General features: G+C 42.7%; 2 protein-coding genes across 3 annotated transcripts; one reads left to right on the forward strand and one right to left on the reverse strand.

The window, feature by feature from the left end:
- Positions 1-1,569: 1,569 nt before the first annotated feature.
- On the reverse strand, positions 1,570-10,988 carry chrne (cholinergic receptor, nicotinic, epsilon). Of its 2 annotated transcripts, XM_036524835.1 has the most exons (12): positions 10,812-10,988; positions 10,171-10,304; positions 9,352-9,396; positions 9,007-9,116; positions 8,528-8,683; positions 7,704-7,801; positions 6,839-7,039; positions 6,349-6,463; positions 5,922-6,036; positions 3,965-4,172; positions 2,163-2,296; positions 1,570-1,992 (listed from the first exon to the last, which is right to left on the reverse strand). In XM_036524835.1, the coding sequence occupies exons 1-12, from the start codon at positions 10,897-10,899 to the stop codon at positions 1,825-1,827; spliced, it is 1,572 nt and encodes a 523-aa protein (XP_036380728.1). In that variant the 5' UTR covers positions 10,900-10,988; the 3' UTR covers positions 1,570-1,824. The 2 variants fall into 2 exon arrangements, with proteins under 2 accessions (XP_036380728.1, XP_036380729.1); XM_036524836.1 differs by lacking the exon at positions 10,812-10,988 and having other exon boundaries at positions 8,967-9,116; positions 10,171-10,235.
- Positions 10,989-16,152: 5,164 nt separating this feature from the next.
- Positions 16,153-20,323, forward strand: gltpd2 (glycolipid transfer protein domain containing 2). The gene is made up of 4 exons (XM_036525639.1): positions 16,153-16,856; positions 17,943-18,001; positions 18,588-18,772; positions 19,625-20,323. Exons 1-4 carry the CDS (start codon positions 16,778-16,780, stop codon positions 20,319-20,321), a joined length of 1,020 nt encoding a protein of 339 aa, XP_036381532.1. The 5' UTR covers positions 16,153-16,777; the 3' UTR covers positions 20,322-20,323.
- The last annotated feature ends 2,494 nt before the right edge of the window (positions 20,324-22,817 follow it).

Here is a 22,817-nt window from a genome sequence, read left to right on the forward strand (position 1 = left end):
CTGAGAACACAAAAGAAAAGTCAGCGAAATATGAGGCACCAGAAATTCATCTCTTTAAGAAATTCCAGTGTTATTTAGACTGTACTAGCAACAACTGAGATTCTTTTTAGACAGCTTAAAGTTTCAGCCAGAGAAACCTTTTAAGATGTCAACAGTGATGACAATGGTTGCTGGCAGAATGGCTAACAAGGTGATACAGAAATCACTATGTCCACACTGTAACTACAAAGTGTTGTTAAACACATTTGACTGATGTTAATGATCATAATATTAGTGCTACTGCAGATGATATCAATTATCAAAAGAATGACACACATGAAAGATTATTGCTCACTGAAATTGATTCTCATTAACAGGTTCCAGTCAAAACCATGATGAAGATAATGATAAAGATGTCAACCAGATGATGTACAGTGATATCAAAAGTAATCTTATGCATGGTTAGCATAGGAGTAAGTTTGTATAATCATGGCACCAGTAACTATAAAAGGTAGGCCTTACAGACAGATGTATACTTACACATTAATCAATTGCTTGAAAAACCACATTACAACGTGCAGTCAGGTCAGAAAGTCTAATCAGTGCTCACACAGCCATATGACAACTGTTTACATGAAATATTTCTGATCTTCTGTGTTTATGTTAATGTGCCTGTTTGTACTGACAATTTGAGTGATAAGCTAAGAAGCTAACACAAAATTATCCAAACAATTTTTCATAGTCACTGTTGCTGTCTGTGCCCTGGATGGATGTTGTATAAGCTATTCAAAGAAGCTGAAGGAATGGAAAAGAAGTTGTAAATCTAGAAATTATGAGGAGAAACTGAAACTGAAAACCATTTGCGTGGGCACATTGTGAGAATAAAAAGTATGAAATCTTCATATTGATTGATGGGAAAAGTTGCTGATGTTAAAAACTGTTCGTGGAAAGAGGTTTTGATCTCCAGCAGACGTGGTTTCTATGAGACAGCGGCCCATGCTAAGTTACATGCTGCCATTGATTACGATTGGTTTTTACAGTATCATACAAACTACCTATTGACACCCTCAATGCATTAGTGTATTTTTTCACAGAAATACATGGCATCTCCACATATCTCAAGTAAGACAGAGATTTTTTCACACACTCAACCATACTATCACACTCTTATACTTATTCACTTTTTATGGCTTCTTTGTTTAAAAACATGGAAAAAAAATCACAAACCTTACCACAACTCTGTACAGGTCAGTATAAGAAAGAAAATACTAACAGTACTGAATGGAAATGACATGAAAGATATCAAGAAACTCTGACAAAGGTCTGGTGACAGAAAGCTTGGCTTATTCATTGAGATTTGCAAAGACCACTGTGTGTGGAAGTTTCATTCATTTCTATGCCATATCTGTTTTAAAACACATGTAGCAAGGACAACTCATTCTAGCTTTTCCATTGGCTCAAAAAGATGTAAAATATTCATTAAAACAACCAAGTGTATAGATAACGGCACAAAAACGTATTATGAATGCCACACAGTCATTTTAATACGCTGACAGATCAGACACCAGAATTGTCCTGGTCTGGCAGGGATTCATGGAACAAGAAGACTTAGTGGTACTGGAGATAAAATTGCCTGAGGGTGTAGTCAATAGTACTAACCACATGTCCAGGTTGTTTTTTAACTCATTCCAGTGGTCTAATCACAACTCCAGTGCAAGAAAGGTAAGTGATCGAATAAGAGCAAAGTAGTATAAATCTTACAGCTGAAGAAGTGCTAGCAAACTCCCACCCTTGCCCACACACAGGGATACCCTTGGGTAGATGGGGTGTTTAAGGTACCCTTCTCTAGCTGGGGGCATATCGCTTATTATCGCCTGGGAAAGGGAATTCAGGAACCTGATTAAAGTGTCCCGTGAGGAAGATCGCCACTGTGCCAACGGAGAAGAGGAGAATGGCGGCCCAGAAACACAACTTGTCAATCATCTTTCCGATCAACACCCAGCTCTCCATTTCCTGAGAGAGAGAGAGAGAGAGAGAGAAAGAGCAAGAGACAGACCGAAATGAAGAGGATTAGTACAGGGGAGAGGAATGAAGGTTAATTTGAGTCAGATAACACACATCATGCACACACAACACACACACACAAACACACACACACACACACACACACACATAGAACTCACAGAGCCAATGTCGTTCTGCTGCCTGGTGCTCTCAGCGATGAAATTGCAGGCTTCCACACATTCCTTGATCTCTGGCGCAGCTTGAGCTAGACTCTGGTATAGACTGACTGTGGCGCTAACATCAATATTGTCCACTAAGGGGTGACAGAGAAACACAGTCACACAGTTACAGCTGCTCTGCCATGGTCTGCCTGAACACTATGACTGCACGTAACTATATTCTTGACAGCGCTGTGGGATAGCTGGGTATATATTGCAGTTAATGATATCTTTGTTCATTAGCTAGCTACCTGTCTGCAACTCAAGCCCTTTGCTGAATACCCAGCTATAAACTGAATTTCAAACAATAGCATAGTTATGTTTTGTATTTATCTCTATTGAATTGCTATTTAAAATTCAGGGGGGGACAACCATATTGTTTGACTACCAAGTTGCCAAATGAATGGCCCAGCTATGCTTGTTTTGAGTACATAATTTCATAAATATTCTAGTGATCTTTGTCCCTACTGCAACAACATACATTGGCTAGCTCTCATTTAATTGTCTCTCACTTAACTGTCACCAGCTGTCCATATGCTTTCAGAGAGAATTGAAAGTAAGATTACATGTTAAATTTGTCCTCATCATAAAACTTTGGTAATTAATTTCAGGCATGTATACTCCTTTCCAGTCAGAGCAGTCTGATGATATCTTGAGCAAGCTCCTTTAGAGCAGATCTGCCCCTTAATAACTTAAAAATTCAAATCATATGTCTGAGAACTCCATTTATCTCTCTGGCTCACAATGGGAGCATAAAATACATATTGTTAATAGGCCTTATTCTGGGTTACCATCTCAGTCTCTCTATCCCTCTCTGTTTGTACCCTCAAAGTCTCTCCCATCTCTTCTTCATTTCTCAACATCACTCTTTTTTCTTGCGTATATGCACTACAGTAAGACCACATTGGGCTCCAAAAGAGCTGAGTGGTCCAGGTGTTTGCTCTGAACGCAAACTTAGCTCTACGGCCCGGGTTCACTCTAGGGCATGCCATCAGCCAATGACGAATGGGAGCTCACAGCGGTGGCCGGTGATTGATGTGGGTAGTTCGGGTTTGAACATCTCGCTGTGCACCAGTGAACCCTGGTCAATGCTGGATTGTTAGAGGGGGGTTGTAGCAATGAGCAGACTCTGATACAATGTGACATTCTGAACTGGGAGAGAAAAGGGAATACATCATCCGGCATTTCAAATAATAAAAAAGTATGACCACGTCTCTCTACTGTTCTTCCTCTTACTTAATGACTGGGTGAAGCTGTGTGTCTCCCCTTTATTGAATGATCAGGTGAGGCCATGCCCCTTCCCTTTACCCAATGATGAGATGATGCCATGACTCTCCCACTTTACTGAATTTCTGAGTGAGGCCGTGCCTCCCTCTAACCGAATTATGGGGTGAGGCCGTGGCTCTCCCTCTTTACAGAATGACTGAGTGAGGCCATGTGTGCCTCTAACCCAAGGAAGAGGTGAGGCCGTGTCTCTCCCTCTTTACAGAATGACGCTGTGTCTCTCCTTCTTTACTGAACGATCAAGAGAGGCCCTGTGTCCTGCTTACCGAGTGTTCGGGTGAGGCCGTGTCTCTCCCTCTTTACTGAACGATCAAGAGAGGCCCTGTGTCCTGCTTACCGAGTGTTCGGGTGAGGCCGTGTCTCTCCCTCTTTACTGAACGATCAGGAGAGGCCGTGTGTCCCGCTTACCGGGTGTTTGGGTGAGGCCGTGTCTCTCCCTCTTTACTGAACGATCAAGAGAGGCCCTGTGTCCCACTTACCGGGTGTTCGGGTGAGGCCGTGTTTCTCCCTCTGTTTGTCGAACATCATCTCGCTGCGAGCCTGCTTCATCACGTACTCCTCAGCTCTCTGCATCAGACCAAACCAGCTCTGCCTGCGCTCTCTCGCCCCCGGTGGCTCCGCTCCCCCGTCCCCGTCATCTGTCAGAGGCGACATCCCAAGGAAACGGGGAACGACCTCCAGGAAGACCTGGGAGAAGGGCACAGAGATAAATGACAGTACGGTGGTAACATTACTACATTACATTATCGGCATTTAGCAGACGCTCTTATCCAGAGCAACTTACATCAACTTACAGGCTTTTTTTTATACAGCTGGATATTTTCTGAGGCAATTGCGGGTTAAGTACCTTGTCCAAGGGTACAGCAGCAGTGCCCCCTGTGGAGAATCGAACCTTCAACCTTTCAGTTATGAGTCCTGTTCCTTAACCACTATACTACACTGCCACCCCTGGTAAGAACTGCCAAGATCCTACAAATGACTAATTAAGAACTAGTATAATCCTACCAAACCTGGTTTTACTTACCCTTTAACATGTATCTAATTAGGGCTTTAAATTAAATGTAAATTAAAATTATGCAAGTATAACCCAGTATGCCATTTGAATAAGACACAGAAAAACCAAGGCTGACATCAAAATGGTTGATCCACGGGGAGGACATTAAGATAACCTCCGTGTTATTATTAAGAAGTTATAGACAGCCATAACACTCCAGCTTAATAGGAGACCTTCCTGGTAGAGGCTTGTGTTCATGGGCTAGGAGGGGCCACTGGAACAGGTAAATCAAATGCCCCAGTGCAGCGATGGGAGCACTGTATTGTGGGACATACCACTGTGCAAATGAGACATTAAACCAAGGTCATGTTTCACTGTGGTCAGCACAGATCCCATTGAAATCCTTATTTAAAGAACAAGGGTGTTAACCACAGAGGGCTGACCAAAATTCCCAGTGTGGCCCCATGATCAGCCCCACTGCATCTGAACGTCTGCCCAATCCCCTGAATTCCCTACCCTTCTCGTTTACCACTATACTTAGCAACAGCTGTTTTGTACTTTCAGCATAGTTCCATGATAAATATACATAAAATGTATATTTAATCAATGAATGAAATGATTACTGAAAAAGGAATTATACTTGGAACCTTGCAAATGAATCCCGTCCATGCATTTCCTGAATAATATTAAGTATTTATATGATACTTCTACTATATTTATCTAAACATGCATGATTAGAATATTTAAATCATAGGTATCATAGGTACAGACGTCCACTAAACCTCTCTCAGCCATTTCAGTGATCATATTGTGACACCACAGTGACACCCACACAAACTGATCCCTTCCTGGTGAGAGCAGAGAGCAAAGAAGAGGTCTGAATGCAACACACATCCATTATGTTACATTACATTACTGGCCGGGGAGAGGTGTCCCCAGAGCTGGAGCAGAGCCTGAGTAGCATAGGCTGGAGTCAAGACAAGGAGCAGGTAGCCACCACCTTTACATTACATTACATGCATTTAGCAGACGCTCTTATCCAGAACATAGGTGTATCCATTCAATTTCAACCAGCAACAGTGTCCAGACCAGGCTAACAACATTCCCAGACCAAACCACATCCATGGTTTGTAGCAGCAGTGTAGCATAGTGGTTAAGCGGCAGGGCCTGTAACTGAGAGGTTGCTGGTTTGAGTCCCCACTGGGGAACTGCTGCTGTATGCTGGGGTAAGGTACTTAACCCACAACTGCCTTGGTAAATAATCAAATAGATAACATTGTTTCTTTTTATAAAAAAAAAAAAAAAAACCTGTAACTGATGCAAGTTGCTGTCGATAAGAATGTCTACTAAATACCAATAATGTAATGTAAATCTGTTCTCAGTCATGCTCAAAGCTGCCACTCAGGGGCAAAGTTATGTTGCTTTTTTTTTTTTTGACATACGTGTTTGATGGACCGGGACATGTTGTGGGTGTTGGGACTGCGGAGGGAGATGTTGAGCACGATGATGCAGTTGGTGACAATGAGAGTGGTCACGGACATGACAAATATCAGGTACCTGAGTGACAGGGGGAGAGTCAGAGAGGAAAGTAAAAGAGATGGAGAAAATGAGCAGATCACAGACACAGGGATGGAGGAAGGGAAGGTTGCCACGTACGTAAGAAAGAAAAATCTTACCTAAACAAAAAACATCTACATTAATACTTCACTGAGGTGTATAACACCACAGGAGTTGGAAATTTGACAATCAGTATAAGAATGCTCAGACACTTTAGCTCTCACACACACACACACACACAGACACACACACACACACAAACACACACGCAGATGGAGGTACGTGCACACCCACAGATATGGGCTGACTCACTTGCCAATGAGAGGGACTGAAAGGGAGGTCTCAGGAATCTTTTGAGCAACGAGGATGAGAAAGACAGTCTGAGCCAAAAGGACGGAGATGGACACGGTCAACTTCTGTCCCCCCGCTGAGGAAGAGAGAGGGACAGAGAGGATGAAGGAGACAGTCAGTTCCACGACTGTCAGGAAAATGAGGGAACAGGCAGAGAGCTGAAGACACAGGCAGAGAGGTGAAGACACAGACTCAGCATGTAGTAGCAGTCCTGGTTACTCGCTCGCCCAGAGGATGATGCACGCGGCCATACACACAGACAGTCACTGACGCATAGGACAAATATACTTGTGCACACAGCTGCATACACAAACACAGTCACATTCAGAGACTCCGTCACACATACATACACACGGACACCGACATAGCGCGCGACAGTGTACGACAACGTTGCTCACAGAGACAGCTGCACAATCTCTCCCTCACACCATCTGCGGCGCAGTTCACTAACCCTGTGCGGGCAGGAAGTATGCCAGCACCACCAGGGAGGATATGAGTGCACAGGGCAGGATGATATTAATGATGTAGAAGAGAGGCTTCCTCTGGATTATAAGGTTGAAGTGCACCTCCTGGTACTCCAGGTCATCAGGGGAGTAGCGGGGATTGATGACCTTCTTGGCAGGGCGGTGCTTAATGGCCCACTCTCCATTCTCTGTGAATAGAGGAAATGCCTATCAAAGCTGGTAAAGGAAACCTTCAAGGGTACCTTGCTCAGCCAATGAGATGTCTCAAGATCTATCAATGATCTGCTTATGTGCGGTTCCATCACTTCAAAGCCACGATCAGACAGACAGGCCTGAGAGAGAATTTCACTCATTCTTCTTTATCAGTGAATTTGTACTGTATGTGATCAACAGTAATCTTAAGTGGAAATTTGCAACGAGGAATAATGAACTCTGTCTAAAACATACATACAAAAGTAATTCTGTGATGAAAATCGTATTTTCATGGTAAAACAGTTTCAGTAATTGGCAGTAGATTTCAATTCCAAATACAAATGCATTCAGATACTAAACTGATTTTTTTGTACTTATTGTGTGTCATTGGAACAGACTGGGTATGGTATGACATGTTGTGTATAAGCTCAAACTGATCCTTGCAAGCAGACTGTTTGACTCTTTAATTGGAGTATTTAAACTGCATCATTACAGGAATAATTCCGCCTGGAGCGCTTTTTGATCTGTATATGCAATATGTGGTTGATTCTTACATCAGTATTTCTTATAAGTAGAGTGCACTACATTTCAGGACATCGGTGTTGTGTGTGTATTTGGTTTCATTGTTGTGTGTGTTTGTGCGAATGTGTGTTATGTTACCAGTGAAAGCCTCTGGGTCAATATCCACCCACTCAATTGTAGTGTTGTTTTCCTGGGCCAGAATAAGGTCCACTTCATTGGCACTGTAGGTCTGGGACCTGGATGGGCAGATGGGTGAAAGAAAAATGGTATTCAAGACCTTCTATCAGTGATGTTAATGTTAATGTTAAGCAATCATCAGTACATTACATTATATTATATCGTTCACCTAGCAGCAGACTATCAACAGTTATAGCACCATGCAAAGAAACACTCTGTCCTATGAAGGTTTACAAAAGAGGTTTTAAACAAAAACTTGACACTGATGCAGTGTATATACACGTTTGAATGAAGTTTATTTAGGGTCTAGAATGGGTGTCCTAGAGAATCAATGCCCTCTTTTCCTTAATTACGTAATTAAATCAAGAAAAATTCAGGGATTGGGTCAGCAGGTCAGTCATCTCTACAGAAGGGTGTTACAATATTACATTACATTACATCATTTAGCAGACGCTCTTACCCAGAGCGACCTCCAAATAAATGCATCACTATGCTAAGAGTAGTTACTGAGTATTGCAAGAGCTGTCAACATAAATGCTTTTTTTGTAGCATTTTCTTGTAATGGCCTTGGTAATGATAAGGAGCAGGGCTTAAAGTCAAAACATTGCCGGTTCGATTTCAGAATGTGTCACAGCTGTTCAACTCCTGCGCAAGGTATTTAACCCAAATCACCTCGATAAACATCCGGCTCTATAAGTGGTTAACATGTAAGGACCGTAAGATGAGCGTGTGCTAATCAAATGCAACATAATACCATCCAACTGTAACCCTCCCAGCCAACTGACCTGAAGATTAAGGTGCAGTTCTGCCAGTCGAAAGGAAAGTAAGTAATCTCTATGGCGCAGGTGCTGCGGAAGATAGCAGGGGGCAGCCAGTACATGGATCCATCAGGGTAGATGAGCACGTTGGCGTAGTATGCTACATCAAATTTACCATCGATGCTGAGGAAGGGGTGCGGGGGGGGGGGAGGAGGACAGCAAGGAGTGAAAAAAAGAGAAGATGAAAACAAAGGAGGAAATAATTAAAAAAAGGAGGTGGTGAAGAAAGCACAACACCTATGGGAAAAAAAAACAGGTGAAATGCAGAGGGACAGTATAAAGGAAAACACAAAAAGAAAAGACAGAAAATCTTTTAAGACTTATACTAGGTAGCAAAGGGAGTTTAATGCAGTAGTCGCCACATACCCCCCACCCCCCACCCCCCCCACCTATCCCTCCTTTCTACCCTTTTTCTCTTCCCTTCTCCTTCCTTCCCAAGGTCTCACTTGTTCTCCAGGACGATGTCAGGGAGCCACACCATGCTATACGGGACACGGACCACCTCGATACCGTAATAGACTGAAGAGTTCCAGGCAAGGCGGTAATCATTCCATTGCTGGGAGTTATGGAAGGGGAGACAGAGGAGGGCGAGTGAAACAATACAGGAAAGGACAGAGGAGAAAAAGGAAAGGAGAAATGGAGGGAGTGGGGTGTGGTTTATGAGAGAGACAAGGGCAGAGGGGGGGGGGGCATGAGGCGGGGGATACACTAAAAGGCATAATCAGAAATGGTTGATGATGAGAGTAATAGTAATTTTTCTGTCACGAGATGGCCCGTTGGCGCTTACTCACTATCTCAATCCACACGTTGGTTGTGAGAGTTTCCTCCTTTTCATTCTGAAAGAGATGGGAAACAAATGTGGCAAGATACTGAGAAATATTAACTTCCAATTCAACCAAACATTTTGCTGACATTTGTCTAAACCCAGACTGACACCACAAACAGTTTTAGGCTTTGTTATTACTGTTTACTGTTTGGGTGGAAGTTTTTCATTTAACTAGGCTCTAAAAACTGATGCAGAAGTTAAAGACAAATCAAGACATCGTCTCCAGTTTTTCTGCGGCACTGACAGAATTTTCCATGTGATTGACCCACTGTTCCATTTTAAGATTCAAAGAGGTGATAAACACAGCAGAACAATCCAAGCACCGTAGATAAATATCTGTGTGATTGCATGGCTGGGTGCTACATTATCCACAGCAACTTACATTAGGAACAGCTTTTTACAATGTTAATCATTTATACAGCTGGACATTAAGTATGGCAATTGTGAGCTAAGCACTTTGCCCAAGGATACAGCAACAGTGCCCCAGCAGGGAATCAAACTTGCAACCTTTTGGTTATGAGCCCTGCTCCTTAAACACTATGCTACACCGCCGCCGCTGGGTAGCAGTCTGGCAAGGCAGTCTATTCTGGTCATTTGCAACAGTTTACGCAACAGTTGTGTGGAAATGCAGTGCATTGATGGGGATGCCTTGGCAGCTGCATGCCACGCTTTGTGTAATGTTGGACGTTAATGTTGGACGTTGCGTTAGCGCAGCGCGCTATTGCGTGTTGTGACGGAGGAGCGGTGTGGGAACGGGATCGTGGCAGTGTAGCAGGAGCCTCACCAGGGAAATGAGGTTAGTCAGGGTGAGCTTCACCTGCACCTGCACCTTGTCACTAGAGCGCTGCGCGGGGCGGATATTCTTGTTGTAGCCTTTCATTAAGTCCTTAATGAGCTTGGACTCCTCGTTACAGCTCACTGATAGAGAGAGAGAGAGAGAGAGAGAGAGAGAGAGAGAGAGAGAGAGTCAAGACAAGCAGTCAGAAACAGAGGTCCACATCCAAGCTTTTTAAATCAGGCTCCCCCAAAATAGCAGTGCACACACGGAAACACAGCAAACAGAAAAACCTGCTGTATGCCTATTTTGCATGAGGTTATTTATGCGTTTTTTTCCCGCAACAATTACAGAGAAGCGACTAGATTCTAGATTATTGCCATTAAACACAAACATGGATAATTCTCAAAAACACGATTGAAAGGAAGCAACATTTGTAGAAATGTAACAACGACTTTCAGAGACAAAAGAAAGAGAGTGTCAGTCAGACAGACAGACAGACAGACAAACAAACAGACAGACCGGGGAGTGACAAAGGGGGTGACAGACATGCTGGTCTAACAAAGAAACACACAGAGATGCCAAGAACCCCAAACCTAACTGTTACTCCCTAAAAAAACCCAGACACTCCGCAAAAGAAAAACAGTTACCTTGCACGCCAATCAGCAGAAGTGTCACCGCTACAAAGCGGGACCAAAAGGGCCAGGCAGCCATGGCCGAGTTGGACGTGTTTACCATCCGTTCCTAAATGTCTGAGAAAGAGTTTGAGAGAAAGAGAAAGCGAGGGGTTATTTCTGAATCGCTGCTCAACCCTTATCCCGCTACCCCACGCCTAGCTCCTCCAGCTGTCGCTCGACGCGGGTCGGGTTACACAGCCGCCAGGCAGCGCTAAACTCGGTCTTAAAGTCATACTCGGGTCGCCCGTAATAATCATTATTATCATTTTAGTACTGATAGCCATGGCAATAACAACGATTAAGACGTTTATACGTCAACTTAATACGTTAAAGAAATTTCAGCAATTAGTAGCCCTATGCTGTCTCTAGCGGTATAATTTTTTTGAAAACACGAACGGCTCAAATGAGAAAGTTGAGCAGCACATCGTAATCACGTTGCCACCGTTCTTTATAATGGTCCACGCAAACGGAGCATTATTGCTTAATATTAATAACGTTATTAATAATATTCCCCCTGGGAGATGAGCGTCAGCCCGCTCAGCCAGTGAGCAAGGTGAACAGGTGTGGCGGGGCCCCAGCTGGGAAGCCGCCACGCTGCCCGCTCCCTTGGCCCTGAATATAAATAAACACCGCAGTGTCTGCAGCAGCAGTGCCTCTTAAAATTCATGCTGAGCAGGGTCAACACTGTGGTCAGAATATGGACCAGAGAAGCAGGCCCGAAGCTATGGGGGTGATTAGGGGTGCATGAGGTCCCAGATGGACCTCAGTGCTTCCCCAGTTTTCTCCTTATATCCTGATGTCTACATAGTATTTGACTTTTTGTGCACCTCCGTGGATTGCATCTGCACCCTTTTTTTATTTTCTCCCGGCACCGAGCCTGAAGAGAAGTATCTGGATGAGAAAGTTGCAATGTGCATGGTTTGTTAGGAGTAGAAAGGATTTCCTCTTCTAATTAATATCCATTAGAGGTCTGTTTCATCTTAACATACTCTATATCAACTTACGTGCATAACAGGCCCTTTTACACAGGCAGTGTGACTTTCTTGAAATACCCATCTGCACAAGGAACAAGGGTGTCTGGGCATTCACATTCCAGCCGGAGTCAGACATTTGACCCAGATCAGGACTACCAGCTAATGGCAGATGAAGTTCAAGTCTTTGATGTGAATCCAACCTGACACTTTTGTTGTCAGTTACACAGTGTATCCCTAATGTTCCCGCTCTGTTTTTTAGTATAAGGGGGGGTCTTCTCATTCTCTTTTTATCCAAATCAATAAAATCAGATGTCTCTTTTCTGGCAGCAGAACTGGCAACATCTCTTGCAAACACACAGTAGAGTCACGCAACTAGTTAAAACAATGTTAACACTATTTATTAACACTGAGCAATGAATTGAGCTGGCTCCATGCCCTGGGAATTTGTCAGTGCAGATATTACTTTTTAGTGGTCTGCTATATTTCATTCTCTCTGGTACAACAAAAGCAGATTAGTGATCGTAACTCCAGGGAACACAATGGGCTCCACCACATGATCTCTTTAAACACCCACAGCCACCATTGCCGTCAATCTTGAGTATCTGGATCATGACACCAATGTGACTGTTGTGGTCAGAGTAGGGATTGAACGCATAACCTTTTCAGCCACTTGGCACACAACTCCAGTGCACATTGGCCCATCTCTTGGCTGTCTGTATTGAGGATCCAGATGATCAACATAGAGCTATACAGTACCTGTCAGACACACCTGATTAAGATTATGGGGAGCATGCATTCAAAGACATATTGATCGAAAGGCTTATGCTTAAATGCTTGAAGTTTGCTTCTTAGACAAATATGAATTGATAAAAATACTTTTATGCCTATGTACGAACTTCTGTCCAAAATTTTTTTCTGAAGAATATTTTTTGCCCATTTTGAAGAATCTAAAATATAAGATAGCTTTGATTTGTTTGTAAAACCTTTTAGGTGACTGCACAATTCTATTTGTGTTATTTCTTAGTTTTGATGTCTTTACTGTTATTCTAAAATGTGGAAAATACTAAAAATAAAGAAAAGTGTGTCCAAACTTTTGACTGGTAGTGTATATACCAATAAATTCATTAAGTGATGATACATGAAATTAACCCTAAATATAAAACTATGAAAATAGTTTTTAAAAAAACCCCTGTCATTAAATAATGTAATGCATGTAAAGACTTTTTAACATCATATTGTAACCTCTTGTTATGACACATTTGTCTGTCTTTTCCTTGATAAATGTAATTATTTTATCTACATACTCAAACAGCAATTATTCTACTCTTGAAATGGGAACTACCGCTGTTCCTCCCTCTGTGTGTGATTAGAGTTGCCAGCAAATGAGCCAAGCTTATGTGAGTGCCCTGTGAATTCCAGGGTCTTCAATGGTCTATTAATACTTAGTGAAATCGAGATGTTCTCCTTGGGGGGTAACCGGAAACTCTACATCCTGTCTTGTGTCCTGTGTGTCCCGCAGTGTATATAGCACAGAGAAACCTGAATCAGATACTGATTCGTGCTGGCTGGATGGTGAGAACGTGAATAGGAAAAGGAGCTTGTGCAAGAACAAGGAGCTGTTGTGTTGACCTGGTCAGCCAGCTCAGCTACATTCAACGGCAGAGAGAACAAAGTCTGAAAAGGCCAATAAGAAGCCTGTGTCTTACTGTTGTCCATGGCCAGTTGTCACAAAATGCATGTCACAGTGCTGGATATTTATATAGTACTTCATAATATCCATACGGTATTAATAATCTTATGAACATTTGACTTGATGGCATGTTTATCTACCTTCTTTTGTAGCCTGTGTACAGGAATGTAATCACTGCTGACATCATTGTGTCTACAGGGAGATAATATTCAGTTCCTGAAGATCTGGTTTACAAGGAGGGTTTCCAGGAATGTATTGTGTTGAAAAAGCATTGGATTGTCTGTACTGTATGCACATTTGTTATGGTATCATTTAATTAATTAACTAATTAATTAATTGATGGTCTACAATGAAACCTAGTGCAGACTTTCATTACCCTGAAATGTTGATGTGTTGTTCATCATAATCTGTATGAAATAAATAGTTTAGCTGAGCAGAATGAGATTTGTCAAGATGAGTAATGATCTATATTATATTACATATATTATGTAATGTATTATGTATATAATATATTATATTATATTATATTATATTATATTACACTATATGGACAAAAGTATTCAGACGCCTGACCATTACATTGTAATGACATTGCATTCAAATACATATACTTTAATATGGAGTTGGTCCCCCTTTTGCAGCTATAACAGCTTCCACTCTTCTTGGAAGGCTCCAAGATTTTGGAGTTTTTCTGTAGGAATTTGTGCCCATTCATTCTGAAAAACAGGTGTGGCCAAATAATTTTGCCCATATAGTGTATATTATATTACTAAACCAAGGTGTCACTGCCACAGTGTCTGTCAGTCTTTCACTCTGACAATCAGTGTTTTGCCTTGTTGACAAGTCAGTCAACTAATGCCTCATTCTATCACAGACAGTAGTTCAGTCGACAGTTCATGTCAGGTAATGTGTAACATTCTGTAAACATGGTTGTGCCATTGTAGCAATAATGCAGTCATGTTACAAAAGTGCTGCGAGGACATTATGATGGCTGGGTCAGTTTATGTCAGGACATTCCAAGACACAGTGACAAAAATAATTTGAATGCACCGGGCCTCCCAAGTGGCTCAGCCAGTCAAGGTGCTTGTGGGATGGGATCAGAGATGAATCATTGTATAACAATGGCTTCAAAAATTAATTAAACAAAAAAATTGAACAAAATTGATTTTGTCTAGCCAGGGTAGGTTGGTTTTTGTCAGTCAGACCCTGCTGGTACCCTCCACCAACTCATAGTGTGCCTGTGAGCTGCTTGGACAGTGGAGACTGTCAGTGGAGATGTGCCGATCCTCCAATCGGTGTTCGCTTTACTGTGATGCGCTATTGTGTGAAAAACAGCCTTTGGTTGCACACAAGAGTATTGGGGGGTTGTATTTGTCTCGCTTCAGCGCTGCTGCGCAAACATTGTGGGGTGTGTGAACAGAGAGTTTGCAGTAGTACTAGTGGCAGTTCCAAACTGGGTGAAAAAGGGGTAAAGGCAGACAGGACAATACTCAAAATAATCCACTGCTGCAGCCCCCTGACAACCCTCATTCAAGCAAAGGTGAGCAAGAAAGCAATTTTCTTCATAGATTGGTTATTAGCAGAATAATGGCACTCCACATGATCAGCTGATAAAAACTTACATAAATGGCATAGAAATTATCCAAATGAAGGAACTAATTATGCAACAGTAATAACATCTCAATGAAATGTATTCATCTCAAACATCTCAATGTATTAAACTTTACACTTATCAAATTGATCTTACATAGCAGCTGTTCTGTAAGTTTGCTTGTCTGTGAGAATGTGCTTGTTTGTGTGTGTGTGTGTGTGTGTGTGTGTGTGTGCATGATTGTGAGAGAAATAGTCAGCGATAAGATTGCCGGTTTCATTCTAAGTCCAGAGTACAAACTGACTGTATCATAGATAAACTCTGAGCTTTTTTTTCTCTTTCTCCACCCCTTCATTCAAACTGCGTGAATGACAGACAAAACGTGACAGACAAAAACCAATTTTCCCAAACACCAAGTCTATTACTCTGCTTTTAAAATTAGACAAATAGATAAATACTGTATATAAACCATTGGTTTAAGAGGCAGGTTCTACATGACTAGAGTGCAGTGACCTACGCAAAAATGTAAAGCCTTCAACGGCATGGGTTTGGCTCAGTGGGCCAAATAATTGGATCAATGATGTCGGTCAAAGTATGGGAGACGTGGCAGACTGCCATTGTTGACCATAGTTTCAGTGTTGGATAGATGCCGTAATTAAAATTACAGCGGGATTCGCTGGCAAAATGGCATGTTTACTCGTAGGCACATATCTATAAATTATATAAACAATACAAAATGGAATACATATGAAGTTTGAAAGAGTAACGTTCCTGGACATCTAAAAAGGCAACCTGCAGAACATCCCCCCCCCCCCCCCCCCCTCCCCCCTTCTATGTTTACTTACAAGGTGCATCACAGGTCACTGTGTTCCTCAGACAGTAACAAGCTGCAGTGTACAGTATGTGACTGGTAGACAAACACAGCTCTTTTCCTCACCCAGGACAGACATATCAGGTAGGACTGGGAGTTCTAGACTGAGCTGTCACATTTTGCCGTATAAATTGAATGCAATATAAAATGACTCTTTTTATTTGTTTGTCCAATCATGAGCTTCATCTAGGGGTTACTATAGGATAGATTGTTCTAGCCTTATCAGAGATACAGTGGTTAACCTCAGCTAATCTCTGGACTCTTGGGTTGAGCAAGACAGACAGAGAAAGAGTGACAGGTTAGCAAAAAAAGAGAGATAGAAGCCGGAGAGGAAAGGAAAGAGAACAAAAAAAAAGAGAAGTGAGAAGGAAAAAGCAGAACAGGGACAAACATCTAAACGGGGGGAAGTTGATGATGGAAATGAAAGAGAAGAAGTATAAATGAAGTAGGAATGAAGGACGCTGGAGTAACGGAAGTGTTACTGTAAGTGTAGTCTGCCCAGGAAGTGGGGGAGCGGGAGAATGCCCTTTGCCTTCAGCCAGTGGTGCGGGGGAAGAGATATGGTATAGCAGGAAAGACGGACAGAGACCGATGGTGCAGGTGGGAAAGACAGACAGACACTGAGAGACGGAGGAAGACAAAACACTACAAGAGGAACAGTGAGATAGACGGACAGATGGACACTGTGAGAGAAGAAAGAAATAGAACAAGTGAGAGATAGAGGGACAGAATGAGCACCTACAGGGAGGACAAAGAGAATATCCGCTGAGTACGGGAGAGGACGGGGAGTGGATCCAGGAGACACAGACACCAATGGTCACCATGGGAGTCAAGATCAGGGCAGCTGTTGCCATCGTGATTATACTGGTCTTCCTTGGCTCGCTGTGGCTCCGTGAGTTATCTTCTGTTACAGCAAACATATCTCATCATAGTGTGTAATATTACCCAATGTCTCTATGCCAGTGGGGAAGAGTAACACAGATGATCTGTATAGTCGCATGGCAAAGCATCTTTCACCAGTTACAGTACCTCAGCAAGAGAGTGTGTGCATGTGATTCTGTGTCTGTCAGCATTAATTAACATGTAACTCTTTGTCATTGTATTCAAGCATGTGTGTCAGGCCTGTTCGGGTGCCAGCGGGTCTGGGGTGATGTGTGGGAATCGGCATTCGTACATTTGTCTTTCCACTTGGCGGCTTCACCAGCTGTCTCTGTTCTCTACCCACCAGATGTGTGACATTATTTCACTGAGTCTGTCAGAACGTCTTCAGTTACTACTGATCAGAATAACATGGGCTATAGTAAAAGCACTCCTTTTGCAGTCTTTAGTTTCCCACGCCTGTCAACGAGTATGTCATATACTGTGTGGAGCCCCACGCCCTGTGTGTAGAGGGTTCCTTTATGGAACTGTAGAGGGTTCCTGTGTGTAACTGTAGAGGGTTCCTGTGTGGAACTATAGATGATTCCTGTGTGTAACTGTAGATGATTCCTGTGTGTCACTGTAGATGATTCCTGTGTGGAACTGTAGAGGGTTCCTGTGTGGAACTGTAGAGGGTTCTTATGTGGAACCGTAGAGGATTCCTGTGCGGAACTGTAGAAAGTCTGTCTGTCTTTTCCATGCCTGAATGAAACAGGAATGTGGACTTTACTGCTTGAAGTGATGTTTACCATTTCTGTGGATGAAAGAGAATTTTCAAAAAAGGATATGATATTTGTGCAGAAAAACATCTTTATCTCTGTTCTGCTCTCATTTCAATTCCATTTTCATGGAAGAATTGGTTTTATTACTTACCAAACCAAGGTGAATTCACCTGGCATACAGCTGTCATCAAATTTGTACAGCACCCTGATTTTTTCCTCCCATTCTAAATTTTACAAGGGCCTTGTAAGCGTGGGCAGCATAGGTCAGGGTAATTCCATTCCAAGATGGCTGCAAGCATACAGAAGAAATGACAGTAAGCTTCTCTCTTTCCCCACAGAGGGAGGCCTGGAGAATCAGTGGCGTTCCTGTTTTAAAAGCTATTCTCCAAAACTTGAGGTAAGATGCCAAATTTTGTCCTACGGCTGAAATGTTTTATATAACGGCCAGTCAAAGAAGAATATGAGGGTGGGGCTTGAAAAAGAAGGAAGAACAGGATGGAGAGTGAGAGAAGGGGCATACACTGTAGTCTAAAACTGAGAGAGGTAAAAGGACTCTTTCTGATCTATTGTTGTCTATAGTGATGTAAACATTCAAAGATTCATTTTCTTTTTTCCCTGTAGAGAAGCTGGCCGATACTTCTCTCATAAACGAGTAAAAAAGAACAAAAGGTTAAAAACCAATAATTTATTTTAAAATCAAACAGACAAAGAAGTCAGCCTATGCAAAACAGTAGCGGGGACAAAGTGAGCCTCCCCCCTGCTCTGCAGCCACACCTGTATTTAATCCAATTAGTGAGGTGTGGCTTGTTAGCCAACAAGCTGGTCCTCATACAAATGAACACAGGTGAACACAATTGACAAGTGATTAACAATTAACGGTTAGGGTTCTAAGGGAGAGGTGGTGAAGGTTCTCCTTCACATTCTTCAAAAGGACATCAGGCACAGTAATTTCATGTCTGCTTTCTCTCTCTCTCCTCTCCAAGCCTTCTATTATAACTATCCTTAACAACAGCGGCAGTGAGGAAGACATGGATAGTGCCCCCCTGAGTGAGTGTCCTGGTCAAGATTTCCAGATATCACGGCTGCTGTCCCATCTCCAGTCCGCCCCAGCAGCTGGCTCGGATGTGCTGCTTCCGCCTTATCTCTCCAGCTGGGATGAACTCATCAAGTAAGGCCCGAAACACAAACCCCAAAAAATGGCAAAACATTTAGATATGTCCACGTGCTTAGCATAAAAGATGAGAGAAAAACTCCTGTACTGACCTAGTCCAGTCCACTCAGCTACATTCAAAAATGTTTGTCCACAGTGACAAATGAAAGTGGTCATAACTAACTCATATACTTTAATAGATGAGAAAAAAACTCATATATTGTTTTAATTTTTATATACGTTATTCAAACATGCTGATGTAGCAGAGCTGAAGTGATTAGCTCGTGTGAGTCCTGCGTAAAGCCTTAGGTAGCGGGTAGCAGGTAGCCGAGTGGTTTCAGCGGCTACGTCACTCCCCCTGAGACCTGGTTAAGTAGCGTTGTCGCCGACAGGCTAACGGCAATTTGCCTTTAGCTCAACTGGCAACGACGCTGGCTTTAAGGGGTTGGCAGCGAGCAGTAAGAACCTCAGTTTGAAACTCGCTCGCTCGCCGACCCACGTAACATCATATTAAAACACAACGCAAGATACCACCCGTTACACTGACAGATGTATTTATTGCATGCAAAAGGATGTTCCCTCAGAGTACAGGTGCTAACTAGTCGTTAGGACCTGTAGCCAGTCTTCCAACTCTCCCCTCTCACTCAATTGCTTCTATTCATTACATTACACTATTGGCATTTAGCTGACGCTCTTATCCAGAATGACTTACATAGGTTACAGCTGGTCATTTACTGAGGCAATTGTGGGTTAAGTACCTTGCCCAAGGGTACAACAGCAGTTCCCCAGTGGGGACTCAAACGATCAACCTTTCGTTTACGAGTCCTGCTCCTTAACCACTATGCTACACTGCCGCCCCTATCCCCACAGGTTCATGGACGCCCTGGGCCCGATGGTAGGCCTAATCTCCCAGGAGATTGAGGGCAAAACCTCCATCATTCGCGAGCTGGCCAGACTGGATGCTGAGAGGGGGAAGGAGGGAGCAAAAGAAGATGATAGGAGGAAAGGAACAGAGCTCCTGCACACAGACAGGCAGACAGACTGGGACGCCGAAGTTGTCCAGGGGAGACAGCGACCGCAGAGTAAGGACACAGACCTGGACAATCACAGACAGCTGGTGACCTTTCCCGATTTTGGCGAATCCTACCTCTCTGTCCGCTCCATGATAAGGGAGGAGCTGAGACGGGGCTCGGTGAACTTTGAGCGCCAGAACGACTCTGGCTGCCGCACGCTGTTGAGGCTGCACCGCGCCCTGCTGTGGCTGCAGCTCTTCCTGAAGAAGCTGGGGGAGAAACCCGCCAACGGGGGGCGCCTGAGGAGCCCCTCCGAGTTGTGCCGCGAGGCCTATGAGCAGACCCTGGCGCAGCACCACTCCTGGCTGGTTCGCCGGGCGGCAGAGCTGGCGTTTATCGCCATGCCCGACCGCAGATTTTTCCTCAGGCTGGTGTGCGTGCAGAATCAGGAGGAGGCGGCACACGTACTGAACAGGGTGGTCAGGGCCATTGGGGAGGTGTACCGGAGGACACAGGTGGCGCTGGAAGAACATGGCATGTTGGACTTGCCTTAGTAAACAGGAGGGAGGTGGAGCGTGGAGGAGGATAAAATCGCTCGGAAAATTCAGCACGCAAGACTTTTCTGCCCAGCTGTTCATGCTTATTGCAAAGCACGGCTCTTTACGGCTGTGAGGGTATCTGCTGCTTGTATTATAGTTTTAACCGCACATTCGTAAAACTCTAGGTTGTGCATGTTTTACCTTTTTATTATTGAAATGTTGCGCAAAAGAGACCCAAAAGGCAGAGGAAATGTTTGGAGAGTCTGGACAAAATTGCTCATCCTCTTTTATTTTGCAACTCACGACCACTGCACTTTGGACAATGCAGTAAACATAGTGGAATGAGGCTAATGGTGAAATCAATTAAACCAATGAACTTCTCAGAACTGGAGGGATATAGTCCATTTCAGATAGTAATTAGCTGAATCAAGAGTTTAGGTAAGGCTAAGGGTAGCTGGATGAACAGCACCAGGGGTGAGATTATACCATTTTACTGTCTTCCCTAGCGGTGTGTCATAAGTAAATAAACAACTTTTCCTGCAACACAGGGAGAATTTATTTTTACAGGTCATTTATACAGTATTTGCACAGTACATTAACAAACAACCAACACTTAACACTTTAGTCAAGGCAATGTACAATAGATTTGAAATATAAGAACAAATAATTGGATTATGTCAGGGCTTCCCAATTATATTCTTGGAGACACAGGGGTACACGCTGGTTTTCATTCTAACTATACTCTTAATTTTTAAATTTGACTTAGTAAATCAATTGTATACTTGTCTGGCTTTGACATTTTGTGGCAATTATTGCTCATTGTTCTGTCAGTTAATGCACTTTAAAGGATTTTTAGACACAGTTCTGTTCATTTGTGTCCCCTAAGCAGATAGATCAAACTGATTAATATTCAACTGATCAAGATGAATTCAGTTAACGATTGTGGGGCCTGGAACAATTCATTGAGTAACTGGGTAACTGGTTAACAGCTACCCCAAATCTGTGAAAGGGACAGATTTTAAAAAGAATGTGGTGAATGAACGCCTCATCATTTCATCTTAGCATAAGCTACTAATTGACACAGTGCGTCTCTTGTACCAGTACTGTGAAACACTGGCAAATCAGAAGACAGGGTGAAAACATACACTTCAAAACCTGAATAAGACTTTGCCTTAATGGATGCAATGTCTGAGTGTTGATTGCTGATAGCTCTGGAGTATGTCGGTTTCTGTGAAGTGAAGCAGTCTAAGCCAGTTCGGACCAAAGCAATTTCCCCTGATGTAGAGGAGTCTTCATGAACTGGCAGGAAAGTGGTTGCAATATACTCTTCCTCCAGCAGGGGTCATATCCTTCTGCAGCAATGATCACATTGCCATACAGCTGGTGTGCATCACAAGCTGCTTAAAGCCCCAATGAAGTCAGTTAAGTGGAACAGTGTGACATAATTTCATTTAGCCAGAATCACATCATTGGTACCTGGTATTTGTACACTGCTTTATATTATGGCCACACGGTTATCAATGACTTGTAGACTCTTTGTAGAGTCACATATTCTGAATTATTTATATAATAATTATATAATAATTTAATGTAATGTACAGTCACATTTTCTGAATTATTTATATAATAATTATATAATAATTTAATCTAATATAATAACGTTTTTACTGTTCTATTCTCATGTCACAAGCGGGTATGGACAGATGCATCACAAGATACAATTTATGAAAGGTCTCTTCAATGATTGTAGCTCCTTTCAGATAATTCTGATTTCAATGATTGTTGACACATGTATTTTTGCTTTTATATGCATGTTTGTGCATCCGTCATGTCCGCTACTTTAAGCTATGCATGCATGTGTAGACACGCATGTTACCAGTGTCAGCAAAGTCATGGTGTGGTGTCAGTACCAACATATGTCATCAACAGAATATGTGTGTGTGTTCCAGGCACTTGGAATGCATTTCATCGGACTATTTCAGGCCAGCAAATACACTTAATGCTGTGTAATCCCTTCCACCTTGCTCGCCCCTGGTTCTCTCTCTCTCTCGCTCTCTCTCTCTCCCTTCATCCCATGTAGTTTTAGGAAACATGAGAATCTGAAACAGGACATAAAGAAAGAATATTAAATAAAGTGGAAGCAGAGTAGAAAAGGGAAAAGTGAGATAGAATGAGAGGGAGGGAAAGACAGATTGTCTGAAGGTCAGGGAACACTTAAATCTATCTTCATATAGTATCATGGTCTGTGAGTCTCCTTTTGCAGTAACTGCAACAACTGCAAGGAAAAAAACCACAATAAATGCTAGCAACATGCTACATCAGGTACTTGTTTCATTCATTTCACTGATATATTTTACAGCATCTAAGTGTCATCCATAACAACCTTTTTACACGATTGTATTTGCACTGTAAAATGTTCTGAAGAGGTTAACAACCAATACACATATACCAGTAAATAAACACATAAAATAAATATTTATTAATACATCTGAGAACATTACATGCATGTTA

This window comes from Megalops cyprinoides, chromosome 3 (genome assembly GCF_013368585.1).
Source record: "Megalops cyprinoides isolate fMegCyp1 chromosome 3, fMegCyp1.pri, whole genome shotgun sequence".
Classification (NCBI taxonomy): domain Eukaryota; kingdom Metazoa; phylum Chordata; class Actinopteri; order Elopiformes; family Megalopidae; genus Megalops; species Megalops cyprinoides.